This window comes from Ailuropoda melanoleuca, chromosome 2 (genome assembly GCF_002007445.2).
Source record: "Ailuropoda melanoleuca isolate Jingjing chromosome 2, ASM200744v2, whole genome shotgun sequence".
Classification (NCBI taxonomy): domain Eukaryota; kingdom Metazoa; phylum Chordata; class Mammalia; order Carnivora; family Ursidae; genus Ailuropoda; species Ailuropoda melanoleuca.
Window position 1 is genome coordinate 183,171,712 of NC_048219.1, and position 27,315 is coordinate 183,199,026.

General features: G+C 42.5%; 1 protein-coding gene across 2 annotated transcripts in view; it reads right to left on the reverse strand.

The window, feature by feature from the left end:
• EPHA4 (EPH receptor A4) overlaps positions 1-27,315 on the reverse strand; it is a 155,899-nt gene that overhangs the window by 47,730 nt on the left and 80,854 nt on the right. For both annotated transcript variants that reach the window (XM_002925177.4, XM_019805889.2), the window contains one exon: positions 12,017-12,355. In XM_002925177.4, the coding sequence (XP_002925223.1) occupies positions 12,017-12,355 (339 nt within the window). The remainder of the gene's footprint in view (positions 1-12,016; positions 12,356-27,315) is intronic.

A 27,315-nucleotide genomic window follows, 5' to 3' on the forward strand; every position in this document is an offset into this window, starting at 1 on the left:
AACGTAGAGTGCTGCAGGTTGAGGGGTGGGGGGGAGAGACAGACAGAAACAGGAAGAAAACCAATGCTGAGACTCTCCCTCGTATTCCCAGTTGGTTTCACTACATGGAAATTTGGGAGAGTTCTGAACACAGGGAAGTCAAATATTCAAGGGGCAATATCTATGAGCCAGAGAACAAATGCTGAGGAGCTGATTTTTTCAGTAATACCTGAGGAAGGCTTTGTTTTACTTGGAGTGAAATCTTTCCCTCCCAGTTTCTTGCTTGCTACAAAGACAAGCACAGAGCGACTGTTAAGTGGAGAGAAGTGATGGAGACCTTTGGGTTAAATTACAACCAGCACATTTTGCAAATGCTTCATATACAAATGGTCACCACATGCTATGCTCCCAAAAATGCGGCCATGAAATGATAGTCTTGAAGCCCTCATATTTGAAACTCTATCTTTTTGGCAATTGTCATAAAAGCTATGATCGAGGTTAGAGAAAGGAGCATAATTTATGAGAAGGAATTTTAAGCTTGGGAATTTGCAACGATAGAATTAATTTGTTTTTAATATTGGGGTATCAGCCAGAAATGAAATGTGCCAGATAGTTTAAAATCCTACAGGCGTTATAAGTCCGAAGCTGAAACAACTGAGTTATTAAATTTTAAAATGTTATTAAGGCCAATAGATGCCTCCAACTGGATCTGTGTTTGAAGATCCAAGATAACTTTTGTACGCATAAAGAATAACAAAATCTGGGAAATCTGTAATTGTTTTAGGACTTGAATTTTCTTTTTTCTTTTCTTTTTCTCTCTCTTTTTTTTTAAGATTTTATTTATTTATTTGACAGACAGCCAGCGAGAGAGAGAGAACACCAGCAGGGGGAGTGGGAGAGGAAGAAGCAGGCTCCCAGCGGAGGAGCCTGATGTGGGGCTCGATCCCAGAACGGCCGGGATCAGGCCCTGAGCCGAAGGCAGATGCTTAACGACTGTGCCACCCAGGCACCCCCTCTTTTTTCTTCTCTTTTTTAACTAGGAAGTTCACAGCATCTCACTGGGGACCCTCTTTTAACACAACCTGCTGAAATGTGAAATGCAGTATTCCTGGCTCCACCCAGGAGTCAATCTGTAAATACCGGGAAGGACCTCAATCGAAAAACACATTGCCTAGAAATAGTCCCACAGTATGGTCTCCAAGAAAGACATCGGAGTGGGGCTCCTGCACACTACAGGCAGTTAATGGGAGTATGTCGTGTGTGTTCTGAAATATGAAGAGAAGAAAAACTGGAGGGAAAGTGAAAAAGCCATCATCCAAAGCCCACATGCAATGAAGGTTATACTCTTGAAGAGTTGACAGGAAGATTTAAAGGGCTTCTCATCTACCACTCTTCCCCAGACAATACCCTTTGATATTATACAAAGATTCCTTAAATATATCACCAGTCTCTTAAAGCCACACCTGAATTAGATGACTACTCAGCACGGGTGTCTGCAATGAGGACAGTGAACACAATTTATGCTTTTTAAGTCCTATGACCTGTGCTCTGATTACAAGACACTAATTTTCATAGGCTGATATCCTGCCATATTTGTACTCTCTGCTTGCAGTGGAAAACAAAGCAACAAGAACCCCGACTATACACTGTAATGATAACCATGCCCCTATTTTAAAATGGGGAGAAACAAGATGACTTTAGCTTCAAAAATTCCCAAGCCTCCCAAAGCAACCTCCTAGAAAGATTCCTAAAATCACACTCTCCTAGAGCCTTGTAGGAGTCAGTGGGTTTCAGTGCAAACAAGGGCTACACCGACAACTCTTAAGATCATCTAAAATTTTCAGATTAAAAAAAAAGTCTTTGATTATCTTGGAAAGTGGAAGGAACACTTGATGAAGCTTAGTGGCATATTCAAAATCCCTGGCCTGTCTCTATGTGTGTCCATGGCTTTGATAAAGGAACACGGAGTAAGCTGTGCTCTTGCCCATCTTTACACTTTCTATGCTCAAAATACATATTTGTTTTGCTTAAAAAAAAAATTAGGGCTGATTCAAAAGGCAGATTTACAGCTTGCAGTACGTTATCTAGACAACCGCCAACTCTCCAGGGAGCCATTGTGAGCTTGCCTCTCTCAGTGTTTGTGCTAATGGATGGATCTTACCCAAGCTCCTTATATGCAGTGAACCTGTTGGTGGCAGGTCCCTATTTAATACCCACTGAGAAGCTGAAGCTACTATTTGTCTTATTTGTATGCACAGGTCACCGTCAAAAGGTCCCGAGATAAGGATTTTCTTAAAAATCATCTGCCCCAGAATCTTCATTAAAATGGTCTTTTTGACAGTGAGGACCAAACTGCCTGAGAAATTCATAGACAAAGGTTCTCAATGGAAGGTGCCAGGCAAAAAGGAGGCCTACTCTTCCCTTCTCCGCTCTCCCTCTCCTTGCAAGAGTGATCACAAAATAGGACAAGTATTTCAAATCATTGTCATTTTACCCAAGAGATCTTCTAGATGGATTATGTTTTGGAAAGTAACCCTTTGCTTTGTCATAAAATAGAGTATAAAATAAAATAACATAAAATAAAATAAAATCAGGTAAGATAAAATTAAATTTAATTTTAAAAAAAAGATGGTTCAGGAGAGCCACAAAGAGTCCCTTTAGAACAAACTGACCAATTAATCAGAATAGAAGAAGGAATTTAATTAACATGTGTTCCTTCAGTACTGTGCCTGAACTGACAGCCATTTTGCCGACTGTTCAGCCAAATTCCCACCGCACTCCGGGTACCCACTTTCCCATGTGAGAACAAATTATGAGTGACATTCTCCAATGAAGCCATGGTGTTCACCAGGCAGGCGACCACACTGATGTCTGGCACCACCTTTCTTTTCTGTTATTGTAGTTCTAGGGAAGCCTATGGAATCTTTTTCATTTTTCTGGCATAGCCAAAGGAGGAAAAAGTATGCCTTTGTTGGGGGCGAGGGGGTTGGCAAAAGGTGAATGCTGGGGGTTAAGACATTAAAAGAGCTATTTTTAATACTGATGGATAGAGCTTATCTTAACAGATTAAAATGTAAAAACTAAAAAAAAATCCTCCCAAGTCTTTACCTGAAGACAACATATGGAATGCTCTCTTACTGTATACCCACATGGAAACAGCACGCAGACGCTGGCGTGCAGAGAAGGCTCTGTACGTTGGGCATGACATGGATACGCATTTTAATGAGTCCCTGTAGATTTAAGATCTCTCAATGCAGGATTAGTCCTGTAGCACGGCTCTTGGTTTTCCTGGTGTGTAAAGGGAAAAAACTCTTTAAAGACATTAGTAGGGGGTTAATGGGAGGTTTGATAAAGTTTCTCTGGATCTTTTTATTAATGCTCAGTGCAAACGACTTCCAGAGCCTCTCCTGGCTCCTCTAAGGAGGAAGTCATTAATTCAGCCAGTTGGACTGATAACTAGTCAAGGTAGAAACCCGTCTAAAACCTTTGCTAGTCTTGCACTGTTCATTTCTCATCTCAGCCAGGCACTTACTTCTCAAATCTCTTGATGGCTTCTCCAGAAGGTGCAGACTCAGTGTTAGTGTTCAAAGTAAAGAGCACAGCACTGAGAAATGAAAAATGAATCAGAAATAGACTGTCAAGTGTTTGGGGGTGAAAGCTGGTGAATTAATTACCCTTCTCACCAAAAAAAAAAAAAAAAAACCCAAAAAACCGTATATGAATATGTACATTTATGTAAGAGTGAAGGGATAGGAGTGGAAAAACAGTGTCCTCAGTCTTGGGTGTAAATGAACTTTGATTCTCTTAGACAGAAAAACAGTTGACTATCGAACAGCATGGGTTTGAACTGGACAGGTTCACTTATGCATGCATTTTTTCTAATACAATACTGTCCTGCAAATACATCTTCTCTTCCTCAAGAATCCGATAATAATACTTGCTTTTCTGTAGCTTAAGAATACAGTATATAGTATTCATAACATACAAAATATGTGTTCATCGATTGTTCATGTTATCGGTAAGGCTTCTGGTCAACAGTAGGCTATTAATAGTTAAGTTTTGGGGAATCAAAAGTTATATGTGGATTTTTGACAGTATAGGGTAGGTGCCCTTAACCCCTGCATTGTTTGAGGGTCAATTGTATTAACATCTTTTTAAAAATGAGAAGGAATTTTTATCTATATACAATAATTACTAATCCGCCCTATACGCACACTATTTGTCTGTGCTACTCAGTCAGCCTTGAAGCTGGGTAATTTAGTAGGTTCTTCAATTTTTTTCTCCTCCCCAGGACTTGTAGCACCCATACTGAATACAAATTCATAGATCCCAGTGCCACAAACAAGAGGCTGTGTACTATTGTACATCTCCCAGTTTATTTTATTCTTAATTATGATCATAATTTGTGAGTATGCTTAATAATTACAGAGGTGACAACAATATTCAATAGACATGAAATTATTTTATGTATAATGTTAGAATCAAGAGACTATTCCCCTTTTTCAAAAAAATTATACTCCATGTTTTCAGATGTATATTTCCTAGGCATTATGAACTAAACCAGGGGCCTATAGCTGGATCGGGGCTGTTAATGAGAAAATCGACGCCTGGCTTCTCTGAAGCCCATTGTGTGCTTGTCTGGGTCTGTAATTACTCAGGCACAGAAAGGACTCTCCGACCAGCTTCCACCGAGAGCTACTCATGATCACATACCAACCACTAGGGATGCGAGAACAACTTCCCACCAAAATCTCTTGACACAATAGCCCTACAATTTGTCTAAAGAATTTTAAAATGTGTCTTTAGAAAGGTATCCAACTTACATTGAAGTGGTTTCATCGTGTGTCTTTCCTTTAACTTTCTTAGGAGTAAGAAAAATACAACATATTTACTTGAGATGAAAGGCAAACGAGAAATCATCTCAGTGAGGGGACAATGTCAAAGAGCAGTGTATGATTATTTAAGGAGAAAATTGCTGCCAGCATCCAGCCAGCCTACAACACTGCTCAGAATGCATGTTTTCAAGAGAACTGAACGCTGCCTTATCAGAACACTCAAGCACGTTCCATGTTATATTTAAACCTGACTGTCACTGGGAAAAGATCTGTGGTACAAGGCAGCGAAGACGTGCGTGAAATTCGACTTGATTCCCTGAAACCGTGTTTAGGTAGTCAAAACCTCTAAAAAAGGTGTCTTGCCAAATATTAAAATTGTTTTGAGGGGCGCCTGGGTGGCTTAGTCAGTTAAGTGTCTGCCTTCGGCTCAGGTCATGATCCCAGGGTCCTGGGATGGAGCCCCACATCGGGCTCCCTGCTCAGCGGGGCGTCTGCTTCTCTTCCTCCCTCTGCCACTCCCCCTGCTTATGTTCTTTCTCTCGGTCAAATAAATAAAATCTTTGAAAAAAGATGTGTTAGTCCACCACAACCTTCCCCAGTGTAGTTTCTGACAAGTGACCCCAGCACCTCAACATCTTCTCAACCTCCTTTCTGACTCGTGTTCTTTCTCAATTTACCCCAGAGCAGGGATCAGCAAACCTTTTCCACAAGGGGTGAGGTGGTGACTACGTTCGCTGTGCAGGACGTTCATGCCCTGAGCTGCTCCACTCTGCTGCTGTCCCGTGGAAGCAGTCTCAGCTCACACACCGACGACGGAGTGGGGCTGCGTCCCTGTGGAACTTCTCCACGGACGTGGAAAAATGAATTTTCTAGAACTTCCAAATGGCACAAGATGTTATTCTTCTCTGGGTTATTGTCAACCCTTGTGAAATAGAGAAACCGTTTCTAGTGGGTGGTACCCCACCTGGTAGAGGATCAAGATTTGGCCCCGGGGTTACAGTTTGCCAACCTCTGCCCCAGGGCACTCACAGAAGTCAGGTATTCGTGCTTTAGAAATATCAACAGAGCTTCCCCCCTTGCTCCCCTTCCTTTTCAAGCTTACAGAAAAGCTTCAGATGTGGCCACATCTTATTTGGGTTCCTATTCCACGACTATTCTCAAAATCACCACGACTGTGCTTTCTGCCTGTTAATCTGATCACGAACCACACTTGAGGCCACTGTGGGGCTGCCTGTCACACTCAGCTGTGGTTCAGACCACTCCAGGATGACCTTGCTCTTCAAGGCCTTTCACACCAGGCCAAACCGGACCTCCAGACATCTCTCCCTTCTTCCTGTTCCTTTCCACCCTTAGGTATAAAATTACACGACAGCCCCATTACCTGACAACGGCATTCATTTCAATCTCATCAGAGGCAGAATTATACACACTGAATCTAAAGAAGTTAGCACAGGCCCTTTCCGAAGCTCTTTCCCTCATCTGATATTTATAACTTTGTAGGATTTTTTTTGAAATCACACAAAAATTGCCTAAGCTTTACACCCCACAAAATCTGGTGCCACCATGCCCGGAGCACATTGCCTAACTCAACTGCTCTAAGATGTTTCCCTTTCTCCCACCGTCTCCCTGAAGCTTTCCTCTTACCATGTACAAGACAGGTAGCAATTATACCCAGTGGGGATGAGAATTCCCACTGTTCTCCATTATCCTACTCAAATAACATAATATGTCTAATTAAAAGATGACAGAGAAAGAGAGAATGGGAACCTACCAGTTGAGTAATAAAAGACAGTCTGCCTCTTGTACTTAGTTATTTTCTTTTCTGTACTCATTATTTTGGTTTTATTAAATTTATCGCTACTTGAGAAAGAGTCCACTGATTGTTTTTACTATAAATAAACGTGTCGATCGACAAACAGATATTGAGTACCACGGACTGTGCAGTGGCATCCCATCGAAGTGTTCTGTCACTTCATCGTTGATGTAATATTTTCTTTCAGTCTTCATTGAGAGCAGTGTTGGCAGCATTCTGTTCCCAGCATGCAGCAGCGAAACCAAGCGAAGGCAGGATCTTGAGGCAACCCTTGGAAGGTTGGCATTTCTATGATGTCATGAAATCTGTTTATCGAACGTATCACTAGAGCAGCGTTTCTCAATCTTGGCACGGTGGCCGTTTCAAACCAGATGATTCTTTGTCGTGGGGGCTGTGCTGTGCATGATAAGATGTTTGGCGGCACCCCTGGCTTTCACCCACTAGATGTAACAGTGCTCCCAGCTGAGATAACCAAAAATATCTCCAGACTTTGACAAATATCCGGGGAGGCACACTGAACAGCTAACTATACCCAAGATTTAGCTGGCTTACTGTTTCGCCTTTCAAAGGACATACCTTGGTAGGTGTGGGTTTGGACGCATAGAGAGGAGGCAGGATTCGGGTGCGTTCTGCTAACTCTGCAGGAGTATTTACTGGAATTTTCCCCACCCTTGACATCGCCGTTAGAGCCCATTTCCGAACATCCTATGGAAATAAGCCCTACTTCTTCATGCTCATCGCTCATGACTATATTCTTGGAATTAGACTTTTAGAATTAGAAAAGATCGTAGAGATCAGCCAGGTTCACATGACTATGTAATCCACCAAGTATCTATCTGAACTCCAAACTCTGTTACAGATGTTTGTCACTAGGACGCTGCAGCTGTGCCAAAGAGAGATCACCAGATGCCATCCCATTGTCAAGTATCTAGACTAAGATCTCACGCAACATAAATATCGGAAGTGTGATCATCGGGGTGACTGGCTGCCTCAGTTGGTAGAGCATGCGACTCTTGATCTAGGGGTCATGAGTTTGAGCCCCGCGCTGGGTGTAGAGTTTACATACGTACGTACATACATACATATGTAATCATTGTCCCAGGTGCAATTCAGGGCTATTAGGGAATACAACCCGTGGCAGTTCATAATGATTTAAAACCAACAAAACAACCTTGCGTATGATTTGGGCCCAGAGCTGGAAGACGGGGGTGAGGGACTTGGAGGGCGGGAAATGTGCAAACTGGCTCTGTGACATTAACATCTGCTGGCCTGCCATCTCAGCATTTTTAGCAAAACTATTCACAGTTCTGTTGCTTGGCCAGGAAAACCTTGTTTCATTTAGACAGCATTTCTCTGTCCCAGTGACACATCCTGTATTCATTTACCCGAGATGGTCCACTTAAGTAAAAGTAAACCAAAGAAAAGCCATTTAGAAAACAAATCACCCAGCAGTCTGCTTATTCATTTTTCATAAACACCAGAACCATCTCCTCCTGAACGAAAAACAAAACAGTCACTGGAGGATGTCAGATGGGGGAGGGGAAACATTTCTCGAGGAACCCCGCTTTGCTCCTTTCGGAAGATAACACAGGAAGTGACATGGTAGGGAGGAATTGCCTTTTCCTCGTCTGTTCTTTTCCTAGGGTGACTTCTGTGGAGTGTCCCACCCTCACTCTCTTCCCGCTGCTCCTTCCCACTCCCAGCATAGAGGTGAGGCACAGGGGTGGGGGTGGGAGCAGTCCTATGCCCTCTTTGCTCCCCACACCTGCCAACCTGTCCAGGATGGACAGCTTTGGTAGCACAGGCTCTATCCTTGCAGGGAGCCTGCAGTCAGCCAGCTGAGCTAGTCTTTGGGTGACACTGGGCAAGTGTCATTAGAGCCAGCCCTTTTGGCCACAGAAATAAAGCTCCCATCCTTCAATCAGATGGCCAGCAATAAAGCTGACATCCTGAGTTTCCTTTGTCTTGGCTCCAGTGTCAATTGGGTTTGAACTCTGGAGGGGGAGGAAAAGCATGTTATTTACCTCTTAAGACCTCAACAATAAGATTTGGGTTAGAATGGTTTAAATAACCATGTGAGAACACCGGCCCATTCACACCACATTCCACAACTAAATGATCAAAGCCTCGTCAAATGTCCATTTCCTTGCCCAGATACTCAAAGTCTGTTTTCACCAATGGGGCACATGCCAAGCTGGATGCAGGGGATGCTACTAATTATCCAATCAGTGTAAAAGAAAGCAACTTTGTCCTTTTGGGAGCAGGGAGGAGGGTGCTCCCTAGTTTCACGTACTGGCCCAGACATTAGCTTGGGTGAGTCAGGTCACCTTCACAAACCTGTCCAGCCGTGTGAGTCTCAGAGGTGGTGGTGATAAAACCAGGTGTCCCAGGAGGGTTTGCGTCTGTTTGTTAAATAAGTTACTGATGACAGAAAGAACCCTGTGAAAACAGGGCAAAACCAGAGAGCCACGGGGGGCGCCTGGGTGGCACAGCGGTTAAGCATCTGCTTTCAGCTCAGGGTGTGATCCCAGCATTCTGGGATCGAGCCCCACATCAGGCTCCTCCACTATGAGCCTGCTTCTTCCTCTCCCACTCCTCCTGCTTGTGTTCCCTCTCTTGCTGGCTGTCTCTCTGTCAAATAAATAAGTAAAATCTAAAAAAAACCCAAAAAACAAAAAAAAAACCCCAAAAAACAAAAAAAAACCCAGAGAGCCATGAAACCGTGGCTCTCAGGTAGTAAGGTTAACCACCATTTATGCTACGTCTTCCTTCCAGAGAGTGAGCCATCGCTGTGTACCGAAGTCCCTAAGGGATTTAGTTTAATGAAATGATAGGAACGACTTCAATTAGAATATAATTGTGTGTATGTAAATATGCTTAGGGGAGCTTTGGCAGAGTTTATCGTTGCTACATTCACCCAGAATTTTGGCCTATGTTATTAATTTGCCCTACCATGAAGAAAGGGTTGTTCATCACAGATAAACTATTCCGCTGACACTGAATTAGGGAACTCCAAGTCGTAGTAGGGTAATGAGGCAGTGTTACGCACATACACAGCTCTGCGAAGCGAAAGCTTTCTGGCTGGCCACATCGGAGGTCTCCTTATTGAAAGATTTATTTTTAATTTTGAACAGCTTCCCAGCATTACCCTTCATGAAAATTAAAATAGGGAGGTGGAATTTTGTCCTGTTCAGCAAACCTCCTGGCAGGGCCGCTCACCATGGCAGAGAAAACCTCATTGTGTCAGAGGAATTCCCCATCCACCTTTCCGTTAGATCTCAAAGAATTACACCTACATTTTTAAATAAAACTTGGGACTTTTTTCCTGCCTCTCTCATCATGTTTTTGCACATTTTCTTCCTTTGGAAGATTTTTTAGCCTGTGTTCTTTGTGCTCCTTGGGCCTTCTGGCCTGGTAGGAGCTGACATGATCCCTTGGCTCTATTTCTTACATATAGAGAGAGTCACAGCCGTTCCCTCCCTACCCCCCCCCAAATCTGGGGGAGCCAAGCCTGTCCTCAGCATGTCTCTCAGAGGCTATTCTCTGCCAAGGAGAATGACTTCACCTTGTACAGCCTCAAAAGGTCCCTTCCTACTTTTAAATCAGTTAAGTACAAGAAGTAGTGATGTGTTTGAGGATAAGTACATCAGGCTGAACGTAAGAATATTGACCGAATCATAAACCAGATTCCCCCAGCGGGTGCAGAGAGGTTGGCTCCATCTAACTCAGAGACACCAGTAGCACCAATATGTCTCCCAAGATCTATGGGCAATATTTCCAAAAAAGAACTACAAAAAAGCTGGCAAAGTCAGAGTACTTGTGATGCTATCAGAACCTCCTAAATCATACTAGTCTTTGTAGAAAACTAAAACCGATTACCGCGAACAGTGCTTACCGCCTATTAAGTGCAGAAATAAAAGACAAAAGCATAACCAGATGATCTGTTCACGCCACGNAGAACCTCCTAAATCATACTAGTCTTTGTAGAAAACTAAAACCGATTACCGCGAACAGTGCTTACCGCCTATGAAGTGCAGAAATAAAAGACAAAAGCATAACCAGATGATCTGTTCACGCCACGTTTTAAAAGACTGGTCGTATTTGTGGAGTTGAAGCTGCCCTCCAGTCACATTTGCCATCCTAGCTCCAGCTTAAAATCTTGCCCGTGTCGTAACTTTGTATTTATTCTAGAGAGTTCAGGGCAAAGCGGAAAAATAATGACTTTGGATTGGGACACTGGAATACTTTTCACTATAGGATCAATTAATACGGATATATTTAACTATGGAGTGCACTTACTGAAACATTCATTTAAGAGAGAAGTGCAGTAAGAGGGGACAAGGCTGCGGGCAATTTATAATCCTTTTCCAGCGAAGTTTGTTGTTCTGAAGAGCCTCATGGAAGAGTAAACCACAGTGCTTTTCTCCTACTCCCCTTGAACTCGCCAGAAATAAATAACAGGGAGCCAGCAATGTGAGGCAGAGATCCAGGAAGGAAAAAAAGCTCAAGAAGTGTGGAAACGTTTTCAGGGGAGGACCCGGAATGAGGGGGTCAGGAGCTGGAGCCTAGAAATGCAGACTGTGATTTGCACTTTGAAATATCTGATATCCAAGACTTTGTTAACAGTTCTGCAACTAACTCAGCAGAAACTCTCATGAACAGAGAAGGTTTTCACGTCTACGGAATTAGAAGAGGAAAGCGATGCCGGAAATGGGGTAAATTAACTCTCCTCCCCCACATGTCAATTATGGATTCAACTATGAAAGTGGCTGCAAAACCAGTACTTGTTTTCAGGAAAATATTGTCAAACCGCACAGAACGCCCATTAAAATATTCACTGTTCACAGATTTCCATGATGATTCTAATAGAGGTCTGTATACATTTTTTAAATTCTAAAATACCAGACAAGATCAAAATGATAGCCACTGATGCTTTGGTTGGAAAGGGCAGCAAATGCCGATACAGCACTCTACATTGGTAAAAATCAATTTTACAATCCAAAATAATCTTTTAAATGCTCTGATGTCTAACCATGGACCTTGTGATTAAAATGGCTGATATAAATCCCTTACAAGAAAAGTCCAACATGGAGTGACCCAGCTCACTAGACTGTCATCCCCTTCCAATCAGATACTGTCTTCCATCTCACTGAATCACCACCACTTAGTATAGGTCATGCTATGCAGTTGGTGCCCCCAAAAATATTTACTGAACGAATGAACGTTCTCCTAAGTATCTTTTGTATTACAAAGCAGCGCACGGGTTTATAATTAGATCCATGCAGTTCTATTTCAATTGTAGAACTTTAATATCATTCATGGTTACCAACAGAGAAGCCCTTTCTCTCTCTAGATTCGTATCGTACAACAAAGGAGATCTGATTCCTACCTGCTTGGTTGGTTGTCACAGTGACGGACACCGACTGGTCCGGGCTGGGGTTATACTTGGACACTCCATTCACTGCCCAGATTTCAAATGTGTAATTGGTGTGAGCCAGGAGGTCAGTGATGGAAACTTTGGTTGTCTTCAGGCCATTCTGCTGTGGCGTATAGTGGACCCCACTTCCACAGGGTCGGCACTTGCTGAAATCACCAGCTCCACATTTCTTGCACACCACATTGTAGGAAATATCCTGGCGGCCACCTGTGTTCTGGGGACTGCTCCATTCCAAGTTCACTGAAGTCTCATTGACATTCGAGATCAAGTTGAGGGGAGCAGATGGTGGGCCTAGAAAAAGAAAAAAGAAAAAAAGACACACACATTATCACCCCAAGAACTTAAACTATCCTTCTGGAATCGCTCAGAGTTTATATTATTCTCTGCAGTAAGGTGGGCCTATGTAGCAGAGAAAGCAGAAAGCAAATCAAGCCAGCAAAAACAGATCTTTTCAAAGAACCACATGAAAGACGGCTGCCTGTATGTCATTCTCAATCCTGTGCAAACAACAGCAGTGCTGATTGCCACTCGGAGATGTCATGCATTTCGACATCAAATGGGCTTCGAGGGCAGGCTTCTCTTTGAAGCAGCAGGAAAATACCAGAACTTATCTAGTATTTATCTCATCATCTGAAAACAGGCATATGAATGTGATTCTAGTTCCCAGGGCCACGGTGGGACTGGGGTAAAGTAATAGTTAGGTACCACTTTTGAAGCTTGTCCTCAAGCTGGAATCAAATTAATTGAATTATATTGCTATGCCTCTTCGGTTCAACACAGCAGTTGAGAGTTCAGCTTTTTATAGGTAATTTTTAGGAACTGGTGTGACCTGGTTGCAGAGATGTCAAAGGTACAGTCACTGGGGGATCCCAACTTGAGGCAGAGATTGCGCAAAGGCTCCCAGACCCCGCAACCTGCCCTTCCGCGACCCAAGGCTGCACCGGGCCCTTTGAAGCATACTCATTCCCACTGACATCAAAGAGTTTATGAAACACGAATGATGCTGGTGGATGTTTTGACACAGAACAATTGACCGCAAACAACATAGTGGTTGGTTTTAGAGAGAGTTAAAAAAAAAAAAACAAAAAACCCAGAGAGCCATGCCGAACCCTCTTCCTTCTTGCTGTCACTTCATTTTCACATGCCAAGAAGTTGTCATGCCTTCAAGCAGAAGAATCAGGATGGGAGACGGGAGGGAATGCTCCTGGTCTGAGCCACCGCCAAAGGTTGAAAAGACACTTGCCACACTCTCATGAAAAATACCTACTCAACGGAATACATGGAAAGCCCTCTCTTTTCCTTCCTCTTTCCCTTGTGGGTCTTTCAAGAAAAGAACCAGAGTGAGTGTTAATGAAAATCTGAGGTTTCTTGCTCGCTGTATCTATTCGATTTTTAATTTACCTGTAATGGACTGCTTTGAGGGAAATGTTTTGTGTTCCTTAGGAAAAGGAAGTGAACTGGAGGCCTGTATGAACTGGGAAGAAGCTTTAGCTGGTCAACCATAATGGAATGTGCTGTTCCGAAGTAGTCATTGAGAGGGAATTGAAAGAGGTAACCTATTAATCAAGAGTCATACTCAATATTTATGACTTCGCTCACACTGATGAATGGCGAAAGGATTTTGGTGGTAATGCTGAAAAGGGTAATCCACCCTCCATTTCTCTTCATAGAGCTTACTTGAAGGCTCTCACAAAGCTGGCAGGAACACCCAATCTCCCCTTGAGACTAATTACCAACAATCTCTTTTACTTTTGAGATCTGCTCCCCATCCAGTGTTGTAAAATGTGTGTTTCAAAGTAAGATTACCCCCACAGAAGTCTGCAGGAAGAAAATGCAGATTTCTTTCTTGTTTAGATTTTAAATTTATAGCTATGGTCCTTAGTGCACTGACTGGACTATAATAAAGATAAATAAATGGTTTCTGACTAAACGAATACAGTTATTTAAAAATCACAGTGTCCTAGAGCCAGACAGGATGTTAAAGATCATTTGGTCCAATAAGCTCATTTTAAAGATGAGGGAATTGAGATCCAGTAAGTGGATCTGCTAATACTGAAATTTCATGCAATTTAATTAGTGACAAAATCGCACTAAGATCCAAACGTACTAACTCCCACTCTGGGGTCATTTCCACTCCCTTACGGGGGCCCCATTAAAGGTATATAAAAACAAAATCCATAGTTTCAGCCAAAGTTTGCGACATACGGGTAGGAAAAAGGGAAGGTATATTTTCAGTCCTGCTCAAATTCTAGTGATGCTCGCCACCACGGTGAAATCCATTAGTCATCTGCCGCTAAAGCTGACCACAGCCTGGTTTATAAAATGGGTCAGCCACTGGTTCTTATTTTGCTGTGACTTCCAGGGTTAAATACGAGTGAGTCTTAAATCCATTAACCTCCTTGCCAAGGTTCCTGGTCCACTTTCACATGGGAAAATGTGACACAATGAATCAAGCAATGCAGAAGCAGAAAGTCAGTAATTAGTATGTAGGACGGGGCACGGCAGTGTCTAAACAGAGAAGAAATGGAGCAGAAAAGGAAATGGTCACAGGACTCCAGAGATAGAACACTGCCCCACGGGGGAAAAAAAAAAAAAAGATGCGGCAGGATTTCAAAATGGAAGGCTGGACCAAAACAAGGGGTAGCCTGGAAGAGCCTTCTTCCTTCGGGCAGTGATTCCTCAAGATGACCCTGGGGTCGATGCTAAAGGGAAGACAGAGAACAGGACGAGGCAAGTTCAGATTCAGTGATGTCTCCGTGAGCGGTCTGGTGAATTGCACTGCACGTGTTTTGTGTGTTGCTGCTGGAGTGATATTACATGGGCTTCAAAACTGGACAAGGGCAGAGTTTTGTCTTACGGGTTTTGGGGGTAGGGGCAGAGGTAAAAATGCCCACCTAGTATGATTATAACGGCGTTCTGCCAAGGCCTGGGGAAGAGCTCATGCTTTATAAATTAGAATCATTATGGCGGTTGTATTCTGTTTATGGGACCATGGTTTTCTTTCTTTCTTTCTTTCTTTTTTTTTTTTAACTCGTGTCAATTAAAAGATGATAGTATATTCCCATTTATAAAAAGGGACCATATTTTCCTCAGAAAAGACAGTATTCTCCAGACAAGGAGAATTCCAGCCAGCCCCAGCAGTCATACTTAATATTAATAGCAGCACCTTAAAACCATTACCTATAGAAATGGCTATCAGGAAAAGAAAACAGTGTTCTGCATAACCTGGGCTCTCTCAGTAAATACAAGGCATCGAGAAAAGAAAAACCTAACTCTCCAATTATCCTGTCTTCTGTTTACGTAAGTAGTGTATCTGGATATTTGGGAACAAGTAAATTTCCGACAAGTGATTGCGCCTTTCTCGTCAGAAATCTGTCCACCCGCAAGTACGTCTCCAATTACAATAGGAGATCTAGAACAAAATGGGTTAACCATGCCATTTGTTTAAATTTTCTAGTCGCCATATTGAGATCGCATCTACTGAACTTACAGTGTCAGGGAGCTTACAGGACATATGCGAGGCAGGATTCTGTTCTGCCCAAAACTCCTCACTACTAGCCCATATATAGGACTGGCAGCAGTCCTGCTTATGGTATTGTCCCGTGATTCAGGTCATCTTTCTTTCTGTCTTACTCTGGAACATGCAATGCGGGGGTCTTGTTATTCAGACATATACTGTGTATCTGTCTATATCACCAGTCTATGTGCTCCTTAAGAGAGTTGATGTCTTCACCATTTCCCAGTGTCTCCCCTGATTCCCCGTTCAGAGCAAGCTCAACAAATGTTTGCGGAGTCGACAAATGAATGACCAGACAGAAAACTAATTAAGTCCTGTAACGCATCTGAGGCCCACTACCTACAATGTGTGAATTAATACAGCCTTCCCTGAGCTAAAGCTGGAATAGTCAGCTCTTCCCAGAGAGATGCATGAGCATTAAGCCCTGTAAAGGAGTATCTCAATGTACCTAGTTTAAGTTCCCCTTTTCTAGAATTTAAAAACACTTTGGAAAAAGTCAGTAGGGCTGTATGTCCTATCTTAGTGGTTACCCCTGTTGGTAGGGACTTGTGGACTCTTCATTTATTCAACAAGGTCTTACTGAGTGTTTGTCACCTGCTCTAGAAGATGGAGGGAAAAAGAAATCTGATTCCTTTTGATGCTTTCCTGGATAAGCAAAGAAGCAGAGGGCAGGAAATCATGGGGGGGTGGTGGAGAAAAGACTAAAGGAAGCTAAATATGGGGAGCACCGGAGGCGCAGAGAAGGCTCTCTGCTCAGTCTCATCATTTTTTAGCTCCATTACCAGCCAGTGTGGCTGGGAGAGTAAAATGTGGGCTCCATGGGGTACCTGGCTGGCTCAGTTGGTAAAGTCTGACTCCTGATCCCAGGGTTGTAAGTTCAAGCCCCATGTTGGGTGTAGAGATTCCTTAAAAATGAAATCTTAAAGGGGTGCCTGGGTGGCTCAGTCTGTTAAGCATCTGCCTTCAGCTCAGGTCATGATCCCAGTGTCCTGGGATCAAGCCCTGCATCGGGCTCCCTGCTCCTTGGGGAGGTCTGCTTCTCCATCTCTCTCTGCCCCTGCCCTCCATATGCTCTCTCTCTCTCCCTCTCTCTGTCTTCTGTCAAATAAACACAAAAAACCCAAAATCTTAAAAAAAATAAATAAAATGAAAAAAAAAAGTGAGCTCCATCCATCAAAGTTTTGATAATTTAGGACTGGTTATGACTTTCTTTCCCCATCTTGGTTCCAGGTGATGGTCTATTTGGGTTTGAAGCTGTGGAAAACTTCGGATCTGAAGAAAAGTTAATTTTCACATTTTCAAAGGCAGGCCGGTATTTTTCTTATTATAGCCTTTGTAGAACCCACTTCTCCTTTACATTTACATTTTATTTTTATCATCAAAATCAAGACATTTTTAAATACAAATCAATCAAATGCTGAAGTGTATGTAAGGAGAAAAAAAGTTCTTCCTTTACATTTTTTTTTTCACTTCCTTGGAATTCCCATGTTAAAATCCCTCTCTGGCTCCAAGAATAGGGCTAGAATGTTAAACTCTTTTAAATTTCCCATGTTTAGAATGCCCTTCACATTTTAAATATAATTTAGTGACACAGAGAATAATAGCTCTGCTCCCAGAACCAAAAGCCAAGTACCATAATCCTTAACCTACGAATCCGTAACAGCAGGATTCAACAGAATTTTCTCTGTGAAGGGCCTGACAGAGAGTCAGTATTTCAGGCTTTATCGGCCATACGTTCTCTGCAGCCACTATTCCCCTCTTCACTGTCCCTCGAAAGCAGCCAGAGACAACACAGAAACAAATGGACATGTCTGTGTCCCCAAGAAAATTTTATTTGCCAAAACTGGGGCCAGTGGAATTTGGCATTCGGACTATAGCTTGCCAACCCCAGCTACAGAGAAGTCTTTGGGAGCAATGTGCCCTCCCCTCAAAAAGATGCTCAGATGAAGCCTCCTAATTCGGCACATTAATTCTAGAGAGTTCCAGCACATCCCCGCACCTGTCTAGGCAGCTCCATCCAAGAACCCCTGATTTACACCTTCATACGGCCCTGGCTTCTGAGCTGGAAGTTACATCTACCTTCACTGACTCAGGAAGAAATAAAATATGTGAAATATTATAGCCCATTTCTTGAGTTTCTCAGTGCTCTGAAAGAAATGGGCGCTGTACTCCTGCCACTGTGGATAAATTGAATGAACATCCATTTGCTTCACTGGTGTGAAATACTTTCTCTCTGGCACAGCAGGTACTGGTGAAAGGTGCTACAATGGGTAATTATTATTTTCTGCTGGGATGTCAAGTTGCATTCACTTGACAGGAGTCTGACAGCATGAAGTCCCTAAGAAGCTGTAGCCAAATTACAGCAAAAGCAAAGGGCTATCATATCATATAATAAAATATCATATCATGGGATATCATAAAAGGAAGGCTGATCTTCCCTAACCCATCATGTGCTCTCTTCTGGGAAAAAGACAACCTTCCAGAAATAAAGCACACACTATCTGGAGAAGCTGAGTGAATGTGACATTTAAGAAGGGCTATATTCCAAGTATAAAAGAAAATTCCAATAATTCTACAAATCTTAGTTCTTCTCTCCTGTGTATTGGACTAAAGTATCATTCCTGAGTAGTTCAGAGAACACACTTTACTGGCTTATGTCAGGATTTAAAGTAGCCCCATGCAGGAGAACCAGTGTTAACACAACCACATGAAATCTCTATGAGCCTTACTTATATAATAAGGTCATTAGAAAGGGACCAGCCAACACCAAACCTAAAGTCCGAAATGCCTCCAAAGTGAAGGAGGAGTTTGGTATGAACCGGCCCATGGAAAGTCAAGGTTAAACTAAGTGCTCCCTACGTACCCCCCCCAACCCACAAGTCTGATTAAAACACATTTTTTCGTTCTTACAGAAAGCAACTAGAACTTCAGCAAAAGATAGAAAGCAAAAAGGGGGAAGCTGTGATCACTGCAGCTAGAAGTGGGTTCTGCCGAAGGGTTTAAATCCAAATGGACACATGGTCTAATGTGCCACATCAGCCTGAAATCGCTATTTCTTATAGCAACTGTGAAAGTGCTAACAGACTCTAGAGCCAAGGGGAAAAAGAAAAGTTGAAAGTACCCATTACTGGGGCACCTGGGTGGCTCAGTGGGTTAAGCCTCCGATTCTTGATTTCAGCTCAGGTCATGATCTCAGGGTTGTGAGATCAAGCCGCGTATGGGGCTTCAAGCTCAGCCCCGAGTCTGCTTGGAATTCTTTCTCCCTTTTCCCCCTCCCCCCACTCACGCACACGCTCTCTCTAAATAAATACATGAATAAAATCTTTTAAAAAAAGAGCACAACTCTAGACATGCAACTCATAGATTTTAGACTTGGTAGTTCTGCCAGGAATTCTCTTCCCTTACTTTTCAACACCTGCCTCCTTACTCCTTTGGGGGGTCTCAGCTCAGATCCTCTCTCCTCCCTCTTGACTACTCCATGCAAAATGAAATGCTCCCCTTTCCTCCATTGTGTGCTACCCCATCATCTTGTCTTTTTTCCTTCTTGTGAGAATTTTACATCATCTTATTTATTATTTATATTCCGATTAGAACAGAAATACTATTTTCTGGTTCACAAAAGTACCCCTAGCCTTTAGGAAGATGCCAAACATACAGTAGATACTCATTAAGTACCTGCTGGATAAATAAATGAATTAATGATGATTCCTTACCCAGTCCAGCTCATTCCTCAGAAGCATTACCACTATAGCACTTGTGTATTTCGTGAAAGTGTATTCCANTTCCAAAAAAAAAAAAAAAAAAAAGACAATCACAGGCTAGAAGGTTGAAAAAATTCAAGGCTGCAACCAAAGCAATGAGATAGTTGAGAGGAAAACATAGTAGCCGGGCTCCTGTAAAGATTCGTTTCCAGAGCTATCACAGACATTTAATATGTAACGGATTTTTAATCACCATTTTAAAATTCAATGTCTGAGCCATGAAATTAATTCTGGATGTGGAAAGAAACATTCCCCAAGAGCATGGGCAGAAACCTGACTCTGAAATGATCAATTTCTTCAAATGCTACTACTGCCACCCTACAAAAACGCCAAGGCAACCAGTACAAGACGGATCTTCTGAGGAAGAGGCGCCATGGGTCTCAAGTTCCACTTCCTAAGGCTTCATTAATCATGTACAACTTTGGGACTGTCAATAATACTTCAGTGCCTTCACTGTAAAACCCCCAACCCTCCAGATAAGCCTATGTTAATCTCTCTCCAGCTGAAAGACAGGCTGTAAGGCAGAGTCAACAGTTGGGGTGTGTACGTTTTGATGGAAATGAAGCCCACGCCTCCTCCCCGGACAGCTGTATATGTTGCCCCCATTAAATTGCTTTCTCTCTCCTCGTTGCTGTGGGTCGGTTTACATAAAGACTGCTGTTCGGGGACTCCCCTCCTGAGATCGATGGACAGTGCACAACCTTTGCTCATGGCAGTTTGTGTGTTTTAATGATGAAGAGAGTCAGAGCCTAACTGCCCATTATTAAAAAAGAAAACCATTTTGGATGCATCAATCACTTACTGCTCCATGAAAAGCTCTTGGCTTCCAATCAAGGTAACTCCTTGCTGCCATTTTGCCACTACCTATTTTTCTGGTGCATCTATTTTAACACCCTCCTCTCCAGGAAACTTTGTCCTTCCTGGATTAATGGAGGTTTTGGTTTATTTATTTTAAAATGACTAGTTTATGGCTGAAGTACTTTTAAAAGTAAACTCCCAGTTAGCCATGAGGAAGCTGTAATGTGAAAGACTGAGAAAAGTGATTTTTTTTTCAAAATGAGCTTTAGAATTCGTTAGCCTGTGAATTAATTGACATTTCTTGCTAAGCGGTTTTTCCTACATTATCTTATTTAATCCTCATAATAAAATCTGACAAAAAGTATTTATTAGCCTCAGCCATCTGATGACCAAAACGAAGATAAGAAACCCTATGCAAGTTGCCCCAATTACCACCACCCAAACGTGCAAAGCTATTATGATCAGAATGCCTGATTCTGAGGCTATAATGGCCCCTGTCAGAATGATGTAAGCAATCTGAAGGGGAAAAAAAAAAGAAAACACAACTATGATTTTTTTGTGGAACATTCCTCACTTTCTCACTTCACTCCGAGTCACCAGTTCTCCTAGCTTCCCTGTCCTTCATGCTGAAGTTTGCTGGCATGACTTCCTGGATGGTGCACTTGTCCTAGATGAGTTACCCTTTCTCTGGTAACTTCTCTCTCTCTAAATTCCACTGAAGAGGGTAATCATGAGTTTCTGTTAAAGGCTCTTTCGGGGGCGGGGGTCACAGGAGGGTGGGGAGGCAATCGTATCTATGCAATGAGACGCTTCTCTCAGTTTGTCTTCTGCTGGGCTGTAGATAGCATCTATAGCTGAACTGTAGATAGAACTAGAGTCAACTCTGGGAAGAAAATCAAAAGGCTGATAGCAAAGAAGGTAACCAGTGCTCAAGCCACGGGATGGCAGCAAAATGTGTAACTGACCCTGTTTCACAGAAGCATGCTATGCACAACCACTGTATGACTTCTAGGAACAGTGTCAAAAATGCTACCCAGAAATGACAGTGCTTAGTTGATAACAAGCCACTCGTAATTATTCATGGTGGAAAAATCGCAACGACCTGACTAAATGGCATTGGCAGATTATAAGCCTTTCACATGGGCACCCATCTGGGTTCCTCAAACCTATGGATTTTCTAGTTGAATCCACATGATACTATTAATCCCTATAAAATGTCCACATTGGACTATTTATCTGTATAAAATGAGAAATAGGTTGGAGGGTAAAGAGAAGGCTAGAATAGCATTGTTTTAAAACAAGTAATTTGGGGGGCCTGGGTGGCTCAAACAGTTAAGTGGCTGACTCTTGATTTTGACTCAGATCACATCTGAGGGTCCCAGGATGGAGCCCCAAGTCAGCCCGCTCAGCAGGGAGTCTGCTTGAGGTTTTTTCTCTCCCTCTCCCTCTGCCCCCACTTGTGCATGCTCTTGCTCTCAAATAAATAAACCTTTAAAAAATACATAAATAAAACAAATAATTTGATGAAATGATACTTGATCCTTATTAAATATCCTGACGCTTTTTAAAAATTTTAGGAACAGCCAACAGGCAAGTCATGAGCCTGGGATCCATCCAGTCCCTTCCAGGAAGCCTACCTGGTGATCTTTCCCCCTGTAGCCCTGTCTCTGGACAAGAGTCATGCACTTGGGTTCTCTAGAGGTGCTTTTTTTCTATTAGTCAAAATACTGAAAGGCAATCAGAAAGGAAAAGACAAGGATGCGGGTTACTCACTAGCTGATGTCAGACTCTTAACTACTGAGATCTAGCCAAAGCAGCACCTAAAAATGAAACCTGTTGAGGACTGCATATGAATCATCAAAATCTTTGGTTGTTCCTATCTGTTTGGTATGGTCCAGGGGCAGGCACATTAATCGGCTTATCAATGGATTACCAGACAGCAAGACCATATATTCTGAACCAAAAACCCTGTCACAGAATCTGGCAATGAGGGAGTTGGTGTCTCAATCCGAGTTTTTATCCCATGACAAATGGAATGTAGTATGAAATCATACTCTCATTATCACAAATTTGATAAATGATATGAAATAACAAATTTTCCTGTAAATTTTGGATCCAAAAATTTTCATAAAAATATGTTCACAAAAATGACTGATTACATGGATGATAAAACATGATATGGCTAGAGATCAACCAATGGACCTCCTGAAACACCTGGATTAACTAAACTTTAGGAATCGTTTGGCCTTTGTTCTCACTCTTATACCAACTAGTCTTCCACTAGAGCTAACTATGCTCTCACTGACCAATTTCACAGAGCGTCCTTCCTCCCATCATTATATTATTAGTTACTTGAAGCTCTGGAGCAAAGAGATATATGCTTTGGGGTGGGAAAAAAAATGTAATTTACTTGAAACCAAAGGCTGCCTTTTATGCTATGGTTTATACATCAAAGACTCATGGTAGACATCCCTCCCAAAATCCCTTAGCCAGACTGTAAAGCACATAGATCTTTGGGGCAGAGAATTGAATCGAACATCAGTGGCACCTTCAAGGGCTTGCTTGAAAATGGATGTGAGATTTCCAAAATTAAAGTACTTAAAAAAAAAAGTGTCTCTCTTCTCCTGACCTTGGAAACAAGTAAGGACAATATTATTTTAATTTGCATTCAAATTTTAACAACACAGTCACACAGCACCACTGGGACCCACACTGGGTTTCCACTGAAGATTGCTCATCATTTCATTGTGGTTCATTATGCTGATAACTGTCAGAAAGCATTAGACGTGAGGGCTTTGAGTAATAGAACTGAAATGGTAATTTTAAAACAATACACTTTCTGGAGGAAATACAGTGGCGCACTAAATTCAATTAGAAAAGGCAAATGTAAAGACAAAGTAAGTGATGTTTGCTGTTTGGAGCTAAGCTATTTCAATTTCTCGATAACTCAAACCTGTAGAAAGCTTTTTCAAATCAGGACCTTTTGTCACAGATCTTGGTAAATTTGCCCTCATTAGCTCCAAGCTTCTCCGGTATAAATTGTCTTAAAAGCTGCAAATTTGGAATATTTTAGGCCATGCCTAAGTATCAATCAATCACTCTTTGTTTGTTTGGCACAGCTGACTGAATTATTCAAGGCCGTTTACTTGGAGACAGATTTGTGAAGGCCCTTCAAGTTGGCAATCTAAAATAATAATCTCTTATTTACGGAGGGCTCCAATCAGGAGGTTCTAATAAGTTTCATCAAACAAGTTAAATAAAGAGTACCCAAAAGCACAAGGACAGATTTCCAATTGAAAAATACAGAAAACCATCCTGGTAATGGCGCTCCAAAGTAAAGGTGGTGAAATAGCAAATTAGCTATTTCTCTTTAGATATGCAAGGCCAATTTACTTCTTCTGTAAGGCATTTTTTTTCCTAGTGCATTCTGAAGCACAATAAGGGGTTACAATGTTCCCTTAACTGTAATATTGGTTCGGTCTCCCCAGTGGGGGGAACGAAGACCTTCCTCACTATCATCACTTAACAAGCAACTCAATAACTAAGGTAATCAAAGTTTTCCTGCACAGGCATGTGGCTGACTTCTCCCAACACTGCTGATTGTTGGACAGACCACATTCCTGACTACCAAGAAAGGTAAGCAGAAGGTGAAGGAGATCTGGAGGGGAGGGGCTGAGTCTCCGTAGAGCTAAAGGACAATGATTTCATTAATAAAAATCACATTCGAATTCCTTCTAAGAAATGATTCAAGACATCAAAATGTCTTCATCAGCTTAAACGGAATCCTTGTGTGTAGAGAGGTCTTGGTGTCTGCCTCGTTGGCAGTGCCACAAAACCGCCGTCACCTTTCTTGGTGGACACACGTGTCTCAGGCAGTAACTTGGTGGGGACTCGAGAAGAAAATACAAACAAACAAGAATCCACGGTGAGTGTTTTTGATTATGCAATTCCGAACCGGGTTGGGTTTTCTTCTGGGAGACAAAGGAAGTATTCCATTTCCATCAAGGCAGAATGTTCACGACCCTTGCAATTATATTCCCAGAGTCACCACTGAGCTGAAACACAGTCATGGAAAAAGGGCCTCTGTCTCCTGCCATCCAGCAGGAAGCCTTACCACCTGAACCGTCCACTGACCAGCAGTATCAGCAACATCCGGGAACGTGTCAGAAATGCAGAAGTCCAGGCCTGACTTCTACTAACCCCCGGGTGAGTCCCATGAGATGTCTACACCCATTCATACTTAACGAAGCATTTTTCTGACTCTATTTTAACACGTGTGGATTCGCTTCTTGCAAATACTCAAGGATGCTTCTACGGAAGCAGTGTCTAATCCAAAGGCAGCCATTTATGTGAACCTTAACCAGAAGCTCCAAGAGAAGTCTTCCTCAAAATCAAGATTATTTAACATTCAATGCTTTTAAGTTCTCTAGCAGTATGGATGGTAGGAAGAACTTCTTAGGGGTTTCCTCCCAAATTAGCCAATGCCGCTTGTATTCACCTGGTCTAATCGTTCTCCAAGTGAACAAAAACCTGATTTTACAAACCAGTGGAGCGGAGTCTTTCTTTGGCTAGAAGAATGAGTCTCAGAGAGTGTGTTTTATTTCTTCATTAGTGTGCCGTCACAGTGAGCGATCACTAAATGCAGGGCTGCATAAGAATGCTGGGGTTAAAGATAGCATAATGAACAAAGAAGGTGCCTGATTATCATGGCTGTCAGCACAAGGGAATTGGCTTTGTCACCTGGCTTAACCAACTGGTAAGAACTGATTAAAGGCTGGAATCAGTTTGAAAGGATCCCTGATGTTTATTTTCCTTTCCATCCCCACATCTTGTCAAAAGAATCCGATAAAGCTCAGGATGAGGCATGGGGGAAGGGCTTCATTCTGTTGGGTTATTTGAACAACAGGTTCTTTGAGAAACTCCCACTGGCTTCTCTATCGAAATGCCTACTAAGCTCTGTCCCACAGAACTTTCTGCGCTGGCAGAAATACTCTGACTGCCCAGTATGGTCATCACTAGCCACATGTAGCTATCGAGCCCTTGGAATATGGCAAGTTAAGTGAGACACTGAATTTTAAACTTGACATTAATAATTTTAAATTTAAAGAGCCACATGTGTCTAGTGGCCACAGTCATGGACAGTACAGGAAGGGAGAAATCTAGAGTGAGCCATAAACTAGAATAGATTATTCTGTTGCTTAACTTACTAGTATACCTATTAGCAAAATATGGTCACCTCCTTAATGATCCCTGTCTCAAAAGAGGTCTTAAGAGTCCTCTGTAGTTAATGTTTATTAAATTAAAAAACAAAAAAGAACTTAAAAATAAACTGTGCAGAAGTGGTCTCAACTTTGCCTTTACAGTACAATTTACGGGCGCAACTTTTAAAAGTGCCGATGCCCGAGTCCTATCCGCAGAGACTCTGGAGTGCTGTGCAGCCACTGGGTAATTCAATTGCACAGTCAAGTGAGAAAAGCAGCGTAGAAAGGCAGTCAGACGCACTGGCAAGGTGCTCTGGAGCTAGTCTGGCGGAGGCAGTGACCAACTGGAGATAAAAGAAGAGAACAAACATTTGCTAGATTCCTACCATGTGCCAGACCTTTACAAATATTTTCTTATTCAACTCTTAAAACAACCCCACAGGTAAGACTCTGAGAATCCCATCTGACAGATGAGTAAGCTGGGGTTTGGAGCAGTTTAACCACCTCAGAACCTTGTGATGTTAACAGCACTGTGTTCTTCCTCGTCACTCAATAAACATTAGAATAACACAAAGCGCTTGAGTCAGTGACGTGTAGGCGGCGTTCCAAGGGGATGGAGCAGGAGAAAAAAAGATCACGTATCGCTTTGGTATTTTCATGGAACTTTTATCAATGACACAAAGAGCCCCCAGTCTTCCTCTCTTAACGTCACTGAAAGCAATCTGTGAAAAATGCATAAGCTACTTTAGTTCTTACACTTTTTGGTGCCCCCAATTGCTGAAATCCATATTTCCATATCTCCCTTTTCTCATTTGTAACCTCAAGATAAAGCCAACAATTGATTCCTACATAAACGTAAGAATCCCAAGGGCTCAGCTACCACACTTAGACACACAAGGCAAAGCATTCCAGTAACTCAGGCAGGTGGTGACCTTTGGGGCCTCCCGAAACTCCCAAGTAGCAAAGCTGCAATAGTTAAGTGATTGGTCCATGGTCCTAGAAGGCTGCGTGACAGATCTGAATCATGAGACTAAATACCTGGGAGCAAGACCCAGGCCATCTTGCCATCAAAGATGAATCTCAGGAGGTTCATAACACAGTCAGCCCCAACCTGGGAAGGCTCTATCCATATGAAAAGTAGGTGGTGGACTGCATGCTGTAAGTTAAAGGCAACCATCACACTGTCCGCCCCTGTACTGTCCTTTGAGTTTGCTGCTGTGCCCTACAATCCCACACCTGGTCAACTGTTGGCAGCCAGTGTGAACAGAGGAGGAGAATTTACCACCCCCTAATCACACGTCGTGGAACTCAGGATGAGGATACTTGGAAAAGGAAAAGTCTGGGACTTGAGCTCGTCAAACATCCATGGCTATCCAGAGAAGTACTTAGTCTAGGGAAGCAACAGAAAAGGAAAATGAGAAAATCCGTGCCTGGTACTCTGGGCTGGCTCTAGTTTACTCCTTCCTTCTGGAGGAAGTATGTGTTCGATCTGGATGTGGGCAAGAGAGCCTGCCAGTGACCCGAAATATTGAGTCTTCTGGTCGTGCGGCTCTATCATCAGGCTGGCGTGGAGCCTCGGGTGTGTTCCTTAACATCTCTGAGCTGGCAGTTACCTTGTCTATAAAATGAAGATAATGTCTGTTTTATAGATTTGTTTTAATATGAGCCCTGTGATAAGGTTTCCTGAAAGTACCTGATACGTTACCTGGGCCATCATTATAAAACGGTTCTTACTGCTGCTGTCGTGGCCATTTCTGGCTAGAAACGAAACTCTGGGGACACGTGGGTGGCTCAGTTGGTTAAGCGTCTGCTTTCGGCTCAGGTCATAATCTCAGGATCCTGGGATGGAGCCCTACCTTGGGCTCCCTGCTCAGTGGGGAGCCTGCTTCTCCCTCTGCCTCCCCACTCATACTCTCTCTAGATATCTCTGTCTCTCTCTCAAATAAATAGAATCTTAAAAAAAAAAAAAAAAAG